Below are 12,436 nucleotides of genomic sequence, written 5' to 3'. Positions count from 1 at the left end.
GACTATTTTACAGACTAAATTACATTGCGTGCATGAGCCATCTTAGATAGGCTTCATGCCCTTGTGAATAGCGGCAATGCCACCAGTAAGATCCTCATAACCCTCACCAGCAACAACAAAGCCGGCGTCCTTGATCATGTCCCTGAACTGGGTTTGGCTGGGGAATCTCTCGATACTCTCCACCAGATATTGGTAACTGTCTCTATCACCTGCCACTAGCTGGCCGATCAGAGGAATACCCTTGAAAGACCACTGCTTGTAGATAGTATTGAAGATAGGGTGCTTGTCGACCTTTGAGAACTCAAGACAAGCAAACACACCACCAGGCTTAAGAACTCTGTGAGCTTCCTTCAGCGCAGCAGGGATATTGGAAAAGTTGCGGATACCGAAGGCAACAGTGTAGAGGTCGAGAGAGTTATCCTCGATTTGAGAAGGGAGGACTTCGGCGTTGGCTTCTAGGAAAGAGAGAGCAGCCTGGTGGGATGCGGGAAGGGCAAGCGAACGCTGGCGACCAACTGCCAGCATGTCCGGGTTGATGTCGGAGATGATAACGGAGACATTGGGATTGCAATTGAACTCGTGGGCGTGCTGAAGGTGGCGGAAGGCAATATCACCAGTTCCACCAGCAACATCAAGAATGCGTTGTGACTGTCCAGGGGGGTTCGTAGAGCCAGGGTTCAGAGAAGAGATAAAATAGTCTCTGGAATCAATTGTTAGAATTACGCTAGTAACAGGGTACTGGACGCTTGACGTACTTCCATAGACGGTGAATTCCCAAAGACATGAAATCATTCATCTTATCATAAGTCTCAGCAACACTGGTAAAGACACCAGCAACACGCTGTTGTTTCTCGGCTTCGGTAACGGTCTCATAGCCAAAGTGGGTAGGGCGATCAGATGTAGGGGTTTGGTAGTTCTTGCGGACAACGTTTGCGGAGGAAAAAGGTCGAACAAAGGTCTGAGAAAATCTCGAAGGGTTCAATGAACAGGAAAAGCCCCGGAGAGCTGTGCGAGAGGCCATTGTGATTGTACTTGGGGCCTCGGAGGTGCTGGGAAGCTCTGGTTTGAAGTCAGTTCGAAATCATACGAGGCTGAGAGATGGAAATTTGCCGGTGGGGCAGTTGATGTGGCGCTCCAGCCTTGCAGCCACAGTGGCTGTGTCTTTTTTCATCGGCGTCGAACTGGATGTCGACGGGATTCATGATATGATTTTGAGTCTTACCTTTAGACTGCCTCTCCAGTGTTTGCGACTGTAGAACCGTCTGCTTCGCGCTTCTCTTGAGTGTGGGTGAAGATGGCGCGAACGAAGACCTGCACTTGGCTCCTCAAGTACAATGCGATAGCAACAAAGACGATGAAGAGAGTGAGGACGAGAAGTGCGATCGAAACAGCAGGTGGGACTGACATTGTTGCGCACTATAATAGAGAAGGCAAAGATCCGATGACACTCGAGTTTTGGAATTACTTTGTTGCAGACAAGCAATGTAGATATCGAGATTGTTTGTTTTGTAAAATAACTACATATGAAGTAGGCATCTATCTCACTATAGGTATCAGCAGTTGATGCATTTTCTGGTTGCCATGGCGAGTATTATTTGTATTTTTTTGGGCAGTGCCAGACAGCCGTTGACAGCTGCAAACTGAGAGAAGTCAAAGGGTCTAAAATTAAGATCCATCTTGGAGATCTGGAGTTTATCGTGATTGTGGGGTAAAGATAAGCATTGCGGGGGAGAATAAGTTGGGGTTCTTATGGATATCATGGGCTTCATGGCCGGAATCTTAGGAATTTAACTAATGAACTGCCAAGAGTGTTTTGTTTAGACATCATGAAAAACCACGGGAAACAACCAATGGCGTTGCCGATATAGTGACAAGCCTCTGGAGTCAATTGTTGGCTGAAGGTGCCGAGTATCGTCAAACCACGGCTTATTTCTGTCTCGGCTCCTACGGTTGGTGTCGGCTCAGGATGACGTCGCTTCCTCACGGTATCAGACATGTCAACCCCTCGGTAATACTCTCTGCTATCTATTCTACCATATTATTGAGTTCTAGCCATTTGAATAAAAGAAAACATAGCCCAGATCTTAATTGGACTGGACCTTCATCAAACAAAGCACACACATCCATCATGAAGTCTCGCGCTCTACATCAAGTCGCCCTCAGAAGGGCTATCCTTTCCAGACCGCATGTAACACCCCTTGCTATTCGATCAGCCAGCAGTGTATCGCAGCGACCTAATTCGAACTTTGTCTCGTTCCCCGGTGCATTGAAGAGCGCATTCACAAGCAGCCTCAAATTCGAATCTCCCGAGTCCTATCCTGCATTGTCGACGTATCGCGTTGTAGACCAACATGGAGTAGTTGTGGATGAATCGTTCAAGCCGGATATCTCTAACGAGGAGGTCATTCGCTTGTATAAAGATATGGTGTTCATCTCAATTATGGATCTGATAATGTTTGATGCGCAAAGACAAGGCCGACTCAGCTTCTATATGGTGAGTGCAGGCGAAGAGGCTGTCAGCATCGGCAGCTCAAGCGTGTTGGATCGAGAGGATGTTATGTTTACCCAGTATCGAGAGCAAGGCGTGTTCAAGGAGCGAGGTTTCACAGCAAAAGACTTTATGGGTCAATTATTTGGCAACGTACGGGATCCAAGTCGGGGACGCAGTATGCCTGTTCACTACGGAAGCAAAGAATTGAATATTGTGAGTATTTCCTGATTCAGAACAAAGAAGCCCAGGCTAATGCGAAGACAAGCACTCGGTTTCATCGCCGTTAGCGACACAACTTCCCCATGCTTCAGGAGCCGCATATGCTCTCAAGATGCAAAAACTTCAGAACCCAAGTTCCAAGGCTCGTGTGGCAGTGGCATACTTTGGTGAAGGCGCGGCAAGTGAAGGAGACTTCCATGCAGCTCTCAACATTGCAGCCACACGAGCTTGCCCTGCTATCTTTATCTGCCGAAATAACGGCTACGCCATTTCAACACCTACGCTAGATCAGTATCGCGGCGATGGTATTGCCAGCCGAGGTATCGGTTACGGTATTGATACTATCCGTGTCGACGGTAACGATATCTGGGCGGTTAGAGAAGTCGTAAAGAAGGCCCGCGAAATGGCCCTCGAGGATGGTGGCAAGCCAATCCTGATCGAGGCCATGACCTACCGTGTCTCACACCACAGTACATCTGACGACTCGTTCGCTTACCGTGCGCGAGTCGAGGTTGAGGATTGGAAGCGTCGCGACAACCCCATCACACGTCTGCGAAAGTGGATGGAGGCTCAAGGGATCTGGGATGAGGCCAAGGAGAAGGAGGCCCGTACTGATCTGCGAAAGGAGATTCTCAAGGCTTTTAGCGAGGCGGAGAGGGAGAAGAAACCACCGATGCGAAGCATGTTTGAGGATATGTACGAGGAGATGACAGATGACTTGAAGGCTCAGATGAAGGAGCTCAAGGAGATGTTGGACAAGTACCCTGAGGAGTATGATGTTTCTGAATTTGAGGGTGGCAAGGATACCTTGAAGCCATAGGGATAGGGAATAATTTTATAAATGAAGGTCATTCTTAATTAAAATAAGTCAATGAAAATGACAATTTCCTTGCCGAGTTGACTGTGGTGTCGGTTTTCAAGAGGTCATCAGGGTATCAGAAATGTTTATCCTTGAGCTTTTGGCTACACAAATAAATAAACTAAGAGTACAGCCTAAATAGCGTAATAGACTGAACTAATAATTTTTATCTCTTATGCCTCTAGCAGCTAACTTGTCTGATACCCTGATGACTGTTTAAGTCATCGTAGCTCTATGTATGTGCCTTGATCATGAAAGGTTGCAAATGCGCAAATTCGCGGTTCAATATAGGAAATCTATTTTGAATTATGTGATATTAGGTTTGTTGTTTGTTAATTATCATTACAGTGTTGTTGAGAACTTTCAAAGGTTGTTGAGATATAGCTAATAATTGTCTTTTGTATTCGAGAAGGTGATCGACAAAATATGTACAGCAACAACTGGGTTTAAAAACATCCATAAGATGTAACTGTATATTTGCTTAGACTCCAATCTTGGACTACAAGAGATTGGGAGATTGAATAGAAAAAATTAGTGTAAATTTAAATAATTTAAGAATTATAAGCTTCTATTTAACATCCATCTGCCGTCTAATGTAGGTGAAGCGCTTATAATTACAAGATTTTTAGTCGCTGTTTCTTTGCAGCTAAGATACTAGCAGTACCAAAGCTTACTCAATGAATTACCTGTATTTTTTAAAGTGATCAAAATGTATGAAAGCCAATGATGTCCATTCTAATCGCGGCTTGCATTGACAGCCTGAACCCATACCATGGAAATCTTATAGGGCAAGTTGAGGCTCTATCATCTGGCCGTGCAATATCCGATGTTGATGACTGCATGTTTTAGCGTCAGTTGCAGTGGATTTGTAGGGGGCGCTACAAACGAAGCTAAGCGGGCCGCTCCACAATGCAAGATCTCTCGCAGGTGCACCTTGATAAAGTAATGTTTATGTTGTCCATGGGAAAAGTCAGCTTTGGGACGCGTGCATCACATCATCAGGGCATGGCTGACTCGAGTTGATGACGTCCATCAATAGGAAAAGAATGTGGGTGTATTGTATTATTCATCAACTGGAGCATGGGAAAAACTCTGAAACTTAATGGAGATACTCACGTTTGCCTTGTGATACTGGATCCAAGGCTCCATCTTTCTTGGTCGTGATAAACACAGAACCACCGTGTCTGCCCCTCCTCTCTCTATGAAGCCTGAACCTGGCACAGTGCACGTTTGCAATTAATGAGGTAAACTTGGACGATTCACAGTGTTTAACACAAACGCAGAGTCATTGGATGAAAGACTACATACTGCAAACGTGGGTAGCGCTGTAGGTGGCCTCTGTCGGCCAGAGCTAGGACGTCCTCAGGGCCGCAGATAGTGGAGTCGACACACCTCACACACGTCAACCGTTTAACCATGAGGTGCCATCCATTCATCAACTCGTATCTGTAAACCCAAAAACACCACTTACTTTCCTCATCTTTCTACCTTGTTCTCTCCTTCAGAGTGGCACTGGTTTGATCGAGACCTGTATCCTGTAACTTCGAGTCTTGACCCTTCCATCGCAAATAAACCGCACACCTAAGCAAACCATCCATCCCCTCACCGTAACTAACAATATCGCTCTGCCCACCTCCGTCTCATCGTTTATCTATCGCCTTGCTCAACATCAGAGAGGAATCACGACCCCGCCGCGCTCGCGCCCGCCCACTGCTTTCCTGATGGCGTAGGTCGTCTGGGCATGGCAGAACGAACATCGGCAGGTGATAACGAAGTGCGACTTCCTTCTTCTACCTCGACAACCTCGACTGCCACTTTCTTATCCGCTACCGCCGCTACAGGTCCCCAGAGGTAGGGCCAACCCTTTTTAGCCATCTTCATCCTTGATCTTATCTGCCACTTCACTTCACTTTTTCCTTCATTCACCTTGTATTATCCGACATAGCCTTGCGCAGCCGTCATCACATCATTCGCACTTGCCTTGCCTTCACTCACCCGGGAACGGGTTTAGCACCTTCGTCATCCCAGCACTGACCGACACTGGCCGTCGTTGGGCTCGTGGTTGCTTGACTGCGTTACTGATTCACGAACATTCGAGACAATAACTCGATTTACCCTTCCTACACGAGTTGCCGATCCGTCCGTAGTCAATCGTTGCTTTCATTTTTGTGTTTAATGGTCCGCACGGTGCTTAGGTAGCCACTGGCTGGAAAACCTATATCCTACTGTCGTTTGCTAAGCTTTCGGATATCTAAGCCTGGACCTTACCATCCCTCGACCAGGCGACCACAAACAAACAAACATCATATTTGAAGAAGCACTTGACTTTCGGCCGCGGCTCATGCTTGTGTTTCCCTCTCTCCATCTCCCTTTCATCTTCTTCGTGCAACACACGTCGGCCGCACCTTAGGCACATCCTCATTATCTGCTTTTTCTTTCAGATGCATCGTCAGTACAAAGCTTACGACAATTATGTCTTCTAGAATCACCAGATCCTCGGCTCGTCAAGCAGCGAGTCAGGCAGCCCAAACTAACGATATTGCTCCTGCCGCTGCTGACGTCCCGACCACCGCACCCTCCGCTACCCCAGCCTCACGCAAGCGAAAAGGGCTCGCTACCGAGAAGAGTCCCAACACTGCATTGTCATCCGGATCTTCAGGTCGACGGTCCAAGAGACAAAAGATCCCCGAAGCGGTTCCTCCCACCACTACCAATAACAATCACCAATCAGTACCTAGAACCAGGCGAAAGGGAAAACCTGCCGCAGAAATGGATAATCCAGAGTAAGTATTGGGCGCCGGCCGGTCCACGTCGCTCACTGAATGCAATATACTGAAATTCTATCAGGAATAACAGGCCCGGATCTGCGAACCCCGCTGAACCCTCTATCCCTTCCGGTTCTTCCAGCCGGAAATCCAGCCGCTCTAAGAAGCCCACTGGCCCTCCACCAGGTTAGTAGGAAACGTAGAGGTCGCGTGATCAATCGCAGAACTAACCATGAATCTAGAGTCGGCACAAGGCTCAACTCTAACCACACGAAGATCGAAACGAAACCTCGATAGCGCACCCGATCAAGATACACCAATGACGGGCACCGACGAAAACAGAGACCCAGGACCACCACCGCCTCCTCCCCCTCCCATCGACCACCACGACGATGACGATAGTGAAGAGAACGACGATGATGACGACGACGAGGGATCACGGAGATACGATGTGGATGACGACGACGACGATGATGATCCGTTTGGCGGGTTCGGTGGCCCTCCTGGCAGTCTGAGTAGCACCTTGAGAGCGTTGACGGGGATGATGTCTGGCCTCACATCGCGATTCAGGGAACTCCTTCACAACCTACGGGTAGACGACCTCTCGGTGCAGCTAATAGCCCTGCAGGAGCTCTCGGAGATTCTTTTAGTATCAAACGAAGACAATCTTACTGGCCATTTCTCGCCAGATTCTTTCGTCAAAGAGCTGGTCACACTCATGAACAAGGAGGAAAGCCCCGAGATAATGCTACTAGCTTGCCGGTCTTTGGCAAACTTGATGGAGGCTTTACCCGCCAGTGTTGCTAATGTCGTCTATGGAAACGCCGTTCCCGTACTGTGCCAAAAACTCCTCGAAATATCCTTTATCGATCTGGCCGAGCAAGCCCTTAGTACACTGGAAAAGATTTCGGTCGAGTATCCTACAAGCATAGTTCGTGAGGGAGGACTTACCGCTTGCCTTTCATATCTCGACTTCTTTGCCACAGGTACTCAGCGAACCGCTGTTACGACCGCCGCCAACTGTTGTCGCAACATTCCTGAGGACTCTTTCCCAGTTGTACGGGATGTTATGCCCACGCTTCTCAACGTTCTCAATAGCAACGATCAACGTGTTGTTGAGCAGGCCTCGCTCTGCGTGTCGGGCATAGTGGAGAGCTTCAAATACCACCCTCACAAGCTTGAGGAGCTTGTCAGTGTGGACCTTCTTCGTGGTGTGCTGCGTCTTTTGGTTCCTGGCACTACCAACATGATCAGCTCCAGCATCCATACTCAATTCCTTCGGGTTTTAGCTTTCACTGCGCGGGCCAGTCCTCGTCTTTCCGCTGAGCTTTTCAAGCTCAACGTGGTGGAAACATTGTATCAGATTCTCACAGGAGTGTCACCGCCAAGTGGCACTGACGATGTTGCCTCAAAACTGGACAGCGTTGTGATTATGCAGGCCCTTATTCACCGGCCCCGAGACCAGATCATCGAAACCCTCAATGTCATTTGCGAACTTCTTCCTAACCTACCACGGAACGCCGACCCATCTTTCGGAGACTTTGTTGAGCTCGACGCCTCTACTGAGCCTGTATCCAGTGGAGGAAGAAACCGTAGGACCACGAATGAGAAGCGTATCGAGCTTTTGGAAGATTGCAAAGATGAAGTCCGCCGTTTTGCTCTCATCATCTTCCCTACTCTAACAGATGCCTTCTCCAGCACTGTCAACTTGAGTGTTCGCCAGAAGGTCCTTACAGCGCAGCTCAAGATGCTCTCCAACCTCGACGAAGACATCCTAGTAGAGGCACTGACCCCTGTTCCCTACGCCTCGTTCCTCGCATCTATTCTCTCGCAACAGGATCATGCATCTCTCGTCATGCTTGGACTCCAAGCGGCCGAGCTCTTACTTAGCCGACTCGACAAGATCTATCGCTACCAATTCTATCGCGAAGGCGTCTTCCTGGAAATTAACAAGATCGCCGATGAGGAGGATCCCGTTGAACCAGAGCCGGAGAAGACAGAAAAACTAGAGGGCGATGATGGACAAACTGCAGAACAAGAGAACGAACACTCTTCGGAACATGAATCTGAGCACGATGAAGACGAGGAGGATGAGGAACGCGAAACATCCGACGACGATGAGGACGAGGACGAGGACGAAGAGAATGATAACGAGAACGGCGAGACAAACAACGATGACATGTCCCCTGTTAGCTCCCGAGGATCTACTGTGTCTCTCGAGGTTCCTCTCGGCCGCTATAACTCCGACGTCCAACGTTCACTGAAGTCCCGAACCCGAGACGTTGCCAAGAAGTTTCTGGAGACCCATGAAACTGAGGGCCATGGGCAGGCGATGAAGGCAAAGGCTACAGCTATTCTTGAAGCCCTGTCCGAGTTGGCTGGCGAGTTGGAAACCTTCTATCTCAAGGGATCGACCGGAAGCACTGGAGTTGACAAAGGGAAGGAACTCTTCGCGAAACTTGCATCATACTTCGATACAGATGTTCTAGAGAGTGTTACAAGCGCAGAACTTCTAGCATCAGGCCTGGTCCGCGTTCTCCTTGAAATTTTCAGTAATCCCGACGAAGAGCTAGCTCGTGCCGCTCAATCGACCTTTTTGGAAGTCTTCATGGCCTACACTGTCAAGTCAAAGCCCAAAACAGCGACTGCAGAGTCACCGGCGACACCTTTCAGCGTCATGATTCACAAGCTTCAGGACTTGCTCAGTAGGTCAGAGCATTTTGAGGTTATCACCGTGCATCACAATACATTTGATGGCAACCATAGTAGCGCTGCGTCTATGCTAGGCAAGCAAATCAGACTCCGTCTTGTTGCTGATGACGAACTCGAGGTACCTAAGCCGTATCGAAACATTATGGTATCGATTCATGCCATCGCAACATTCAAGTCTCTGGACGACTACCTACGGCCGCGACTCAGTATCACGGACAGACCTCGTGGTTCCACCCGGAGGGATGGGGTCGCTCGAGCACTTGCGGCAATGGCTAGTAGCGCCGGCTTTGCTGGTCTCCCTCTTAGCAGTGCAGCAGCAGCCCGACTAGCGGCAGCCGACGCGGGGAACCCATTCGCAGGCGGCCCTCCAGTACCCCCGCCTCCTTCTGCCCCAACGCCATCGAGTTCACGAACCCTCCGCAAGTCAAAGTCACAGGCTGTCCCTGCCACACCGGACCAGCCCGCTGGATCGTCTCGAGATAAAGGCTCACTCCGCCGATCCTCGAGGCGGCATGGCGCCACCAGCACGCCACCAGCCCCCCGACCTCCTCCAGGCGACGACGAGGAGATGCAGGATACACTCGAGTGTGCCGATGAGAAGCAACTGACTGACGATGATGACATTGGAGAAAGTAGTGCACTGGATGCTATCGTTGGTGAGCTTGAAGAGGACATGGACGAGGAATCAACTCCTGGTGATACTTCGGCTGTCAATATGGAGGTAGCTACGGGCGGCCATGTGACAGCACGCAAAGAAGATGGCACTCGTATTGCAACCCCGACCGGATCTAAGACGGCCAACCATGCTGGAGGAGCTTCTGCTGGGGCTCACGGCACACCCACCCCAGCCGCGTCATCGTCGAGGGCCATGTCTTATGCTTCTGCTCTCCAGGCTGTACCTCAAGACTGGCATATTGAGTTTAGTCTTGACAACAAGTTGATCCCCAACGAGACCACAATTTATCGCGCTGTGCACACTTCAGCATCGAACTCGGATGAGCATGTCAGCCGAAGCATCTGGTCGACCATACACCCTATCAAGTTTAAACGAGTCCCTGGACCACCCCCTGTAGAGACTCTGTCGTTCACATCCAATTCGGAAGCGGACAGCGAGGACGAGCACGGTATTCCTGCATCACTCGCGAAACATCCCACGACGTCGTCAATCTTGCGACTGCTGAACATCCTTCATGATCTCAACTCAAACATTGAGGATGTCTTGGTCGAGAAGAAGAACAGCGTCATCGGTCTCAATGTTGAGCCACTGTCTCAGTTTGTCAACACGAAGCTCACCGCAAAGTTGAACCGTCAATTGGAGGAGCCTTTGATTGTTGCTAGTAATTGTCTCCCCAGTTGGGCGGAGGACCTTGCTCGCCTTTACCCATTCCTCTTCCCATTTGAGACTCGCCATCTTTTCCTCCAGTCTACATCCTTTGGGTATGCTAGATCGATGACTAGGTGGCAGAACACTCAGTCGGCAGAAGAGAACCGAAGAGATCGAAACAATGATCGACCATTCCTCGGCCGACTACAGAGGCAGAAAGTAAGAATATCTCGCCAGAAGATCTTGGAATCCGCTTTGAAGGTGATGGAACTTTATGGAGCCTCACAAAGTATTCTAGAGGTTGAGTATTTTGAGGAGGTGGGCACTGGTCTTGGCCCTACGCTCGAGTTCTACTCGACTGTCTCAAAAGAATTCTCAAAGAAGAAGCTCAAGTTGTGGCGAGAGGTTGATTCAAACGATTCGGACGAGTTTGTCTCTGGAGCCACCGGGCTCTTCCCTCGACCTCAAAGTGACGAAGAGGCCGGAACACCTAACGGAGAGAGAATCTTGCACCTATTTAGGATGCTCGGAAAGTTTGTGGCTCGGTCCATGATTGACTCGCGAATCATTGACCTTCACTTTAATCCCATCTTCTTCCGCATTGGAGATGCTATCACTGGAGTGAAACCATCACTAGGAGCCGTCAAAATTGTCGACCCTGGCCTGGCCCGCTCACTGAAAGCCATCAAGCAGTTTGCTTTGGCCAAGAAGGAGATCGACGAGGACCCCAACCGTACCCCTGCACAAAAGGTCGCTGACACAGAAAACATCACCATCGACGGTGTTAAGCTTGAAGACTTGTGCCTCGACTTCACTCTACCCGGGTACCCAAATATCCAATTGGAAGACAACGGCTCGCAAAAACGGGTCACTATCGACAATGTAGACACGTACCTCGAGAAGGTTGTTGACATGACCCTCGGTTCTGGTGTTCGTCGCCAAGTCGATGCCTTCCGTGCTGGGTTCTCACAAGTCTTCCCCTACTCAGCACTCAGTGCTTTTACACCCGACGAGCTTGTCACCCTGTTTGGACGCGTTGATGAGGACTGGTCTCTGGAGAGTAAGTACACATCCGATACTACTGTACGTGACCTTGCTAATATATCACTAGCTCTACTTGATTCCATCAAGGCCGACCATGGCTACAACATGGACAGCAAGACCGTCAAGAATTTGCTTCATACTATGAGTCAATTCAACGCATCAGAACGCCGAGACTTTTTACAGTTTACGACTGGAAGTCCCAAGCTTCCTATCGGAGGTACGTACAGCCCACAGATAATGAGTGAACGGTTTCTAACTTTTTGTAGGATTCAAGTCCTTGACACCCATGTTCACCGTCGTCTGCAAACCCAGCGAAGAGCCATATACGTCTGATGACTACCTACCCAGTGTCATGACATGTGTCAACTATCTGAAGCTCCCAGATTACTCCACCATTGAGGCCATGAAGAAGCAACTCTCCACAGCAGTCAAGGAAGGCCAGGGAGCATTCCATCTGTCCTAGATTGGTCTACTTTATGAGATACTGCATGAGATTATGCCATACTGTCGACCTTGTTTACTTCGACGAATAGGCAGGAAAAGTTTTCATTTCCGCTTTATGCCCTGATGAAACGATACTACCCCGTGATGGACTGGAATGACGGAATTAGACAGGGCGTCTTATCTTGTGTTTACAGAAGCACAATATTGCATGGCTTGAGGACTGGCGTAGGACTTTATCTTCTTTTTTGATGACAATTGCTGGAATGGGCATGGCAAACTTTTGAAGTCTTTTCCGCGGGTCAATGGACAAGTGGGAAAAGATGCTGTTAAAATATCGCACTTAAGCAGAGTAACCGTCAATAAAATTGTGTTTAGGCCAATCTTGTGTACGATGGATAAACATGTTGGCAGTTGTAGTCTAGTGTTATTGATGTGTATGTTCCTCTGAGTGTACCAGAAAAGGTGGTTGCTTGAAGTAAAAGAGACGAAACCAGCAGGTCCTTTTATGCTATTTAGACTATGATCATAGGTCATTTGTTTTTATACTGTAAGGTTTAGACTACCTATTCACTGAATTA

At 48.9% G+C, this 12,436-nt stretch overlaps 3 protein-coding genes across 3 annotated transcripts; 2 read left to right on the top strand and 1 right to left on the bottom strand.

The window, feature by feature from the left end:
- Nucleotides 1-42: 42 nt before the first annotated feature.
- Nucleotides 43-1,021, bottom strand: FPOAC1_012455 (uncharacterized protein; the record flags this gene model as incomplete). Its single annotated transcript, XM_044856811.1, has 2 exons — nt 43-700; nt 756-1,021. 2 exons carry the CDS (start codon nt 1,019-1,021, stop codon nt 43-45), a joined length of 924 nt encoding a protein of 307 aa, XP_044704124.1.
- A 1,107-nt stretch (nt 1,022-2,128) lies between these two features.
- On the top strand, nt 2,129-3,530 carry FPOAC1_012454 (uncharacterized protein; the record flags this gene model as incomplete). The annotated part of the gene is made up of 2 exons (XM_044856810.1): nt 2,129-2,704; nt 2,757-3,530. The coding sequence occupies 2 exons, from the start codon at nt 2,129-2,131 to the stop codon at nt 3,528-3,530; spliced, it is 1,350 nt and encodes a 449-aa protein (XP_044704123.1).
- A 1,780-nt stretch (nt 3,531-5,310) lies between these two features.
- FPOAC1_012453 (uncharacterized protein) lies at nt 5,311-11,877 on the top strand (the record flags this gene model as incomplete). The annotated part of the gene is made up of 6 exons (XM_044856809.1): nt 5,311-5,420; nt 6,053-6,352; nt 6,417-6,520; nt 6,577-11,430; nt 11,482-11,631; nt 11,681-11,877. The coding sequence occupies 6 exons, from the start codon at nt 5,311-5,313 to the stop codon at nt 11,875-11,877; spliced, it is 5,715 nt and encodes a 1,904-aa protein (XP_044704122.1).
- Nucleotides 11,878-12,436: the final 559 nt, after the last annotated feature.

Source organism: Fusarium poae, chromosome 4, assembly GCF_019609905.1.
Source record: "Fusarium poae strain DAOMC 252244 chromosome 4, whole genome shotgun sequence".
Lineage (NCBI taxonomy): Eukaryota > Fungi > Ascomycota > Sordariomycetes > Hypocreales > Nectriaceae > Fusarium > Fusarium poae.
The sequence above is the reverse complement of the archived record's forward strand: the minus strand, read 5'-3'. Positions and strand labels throughout refer to the sequence as shown.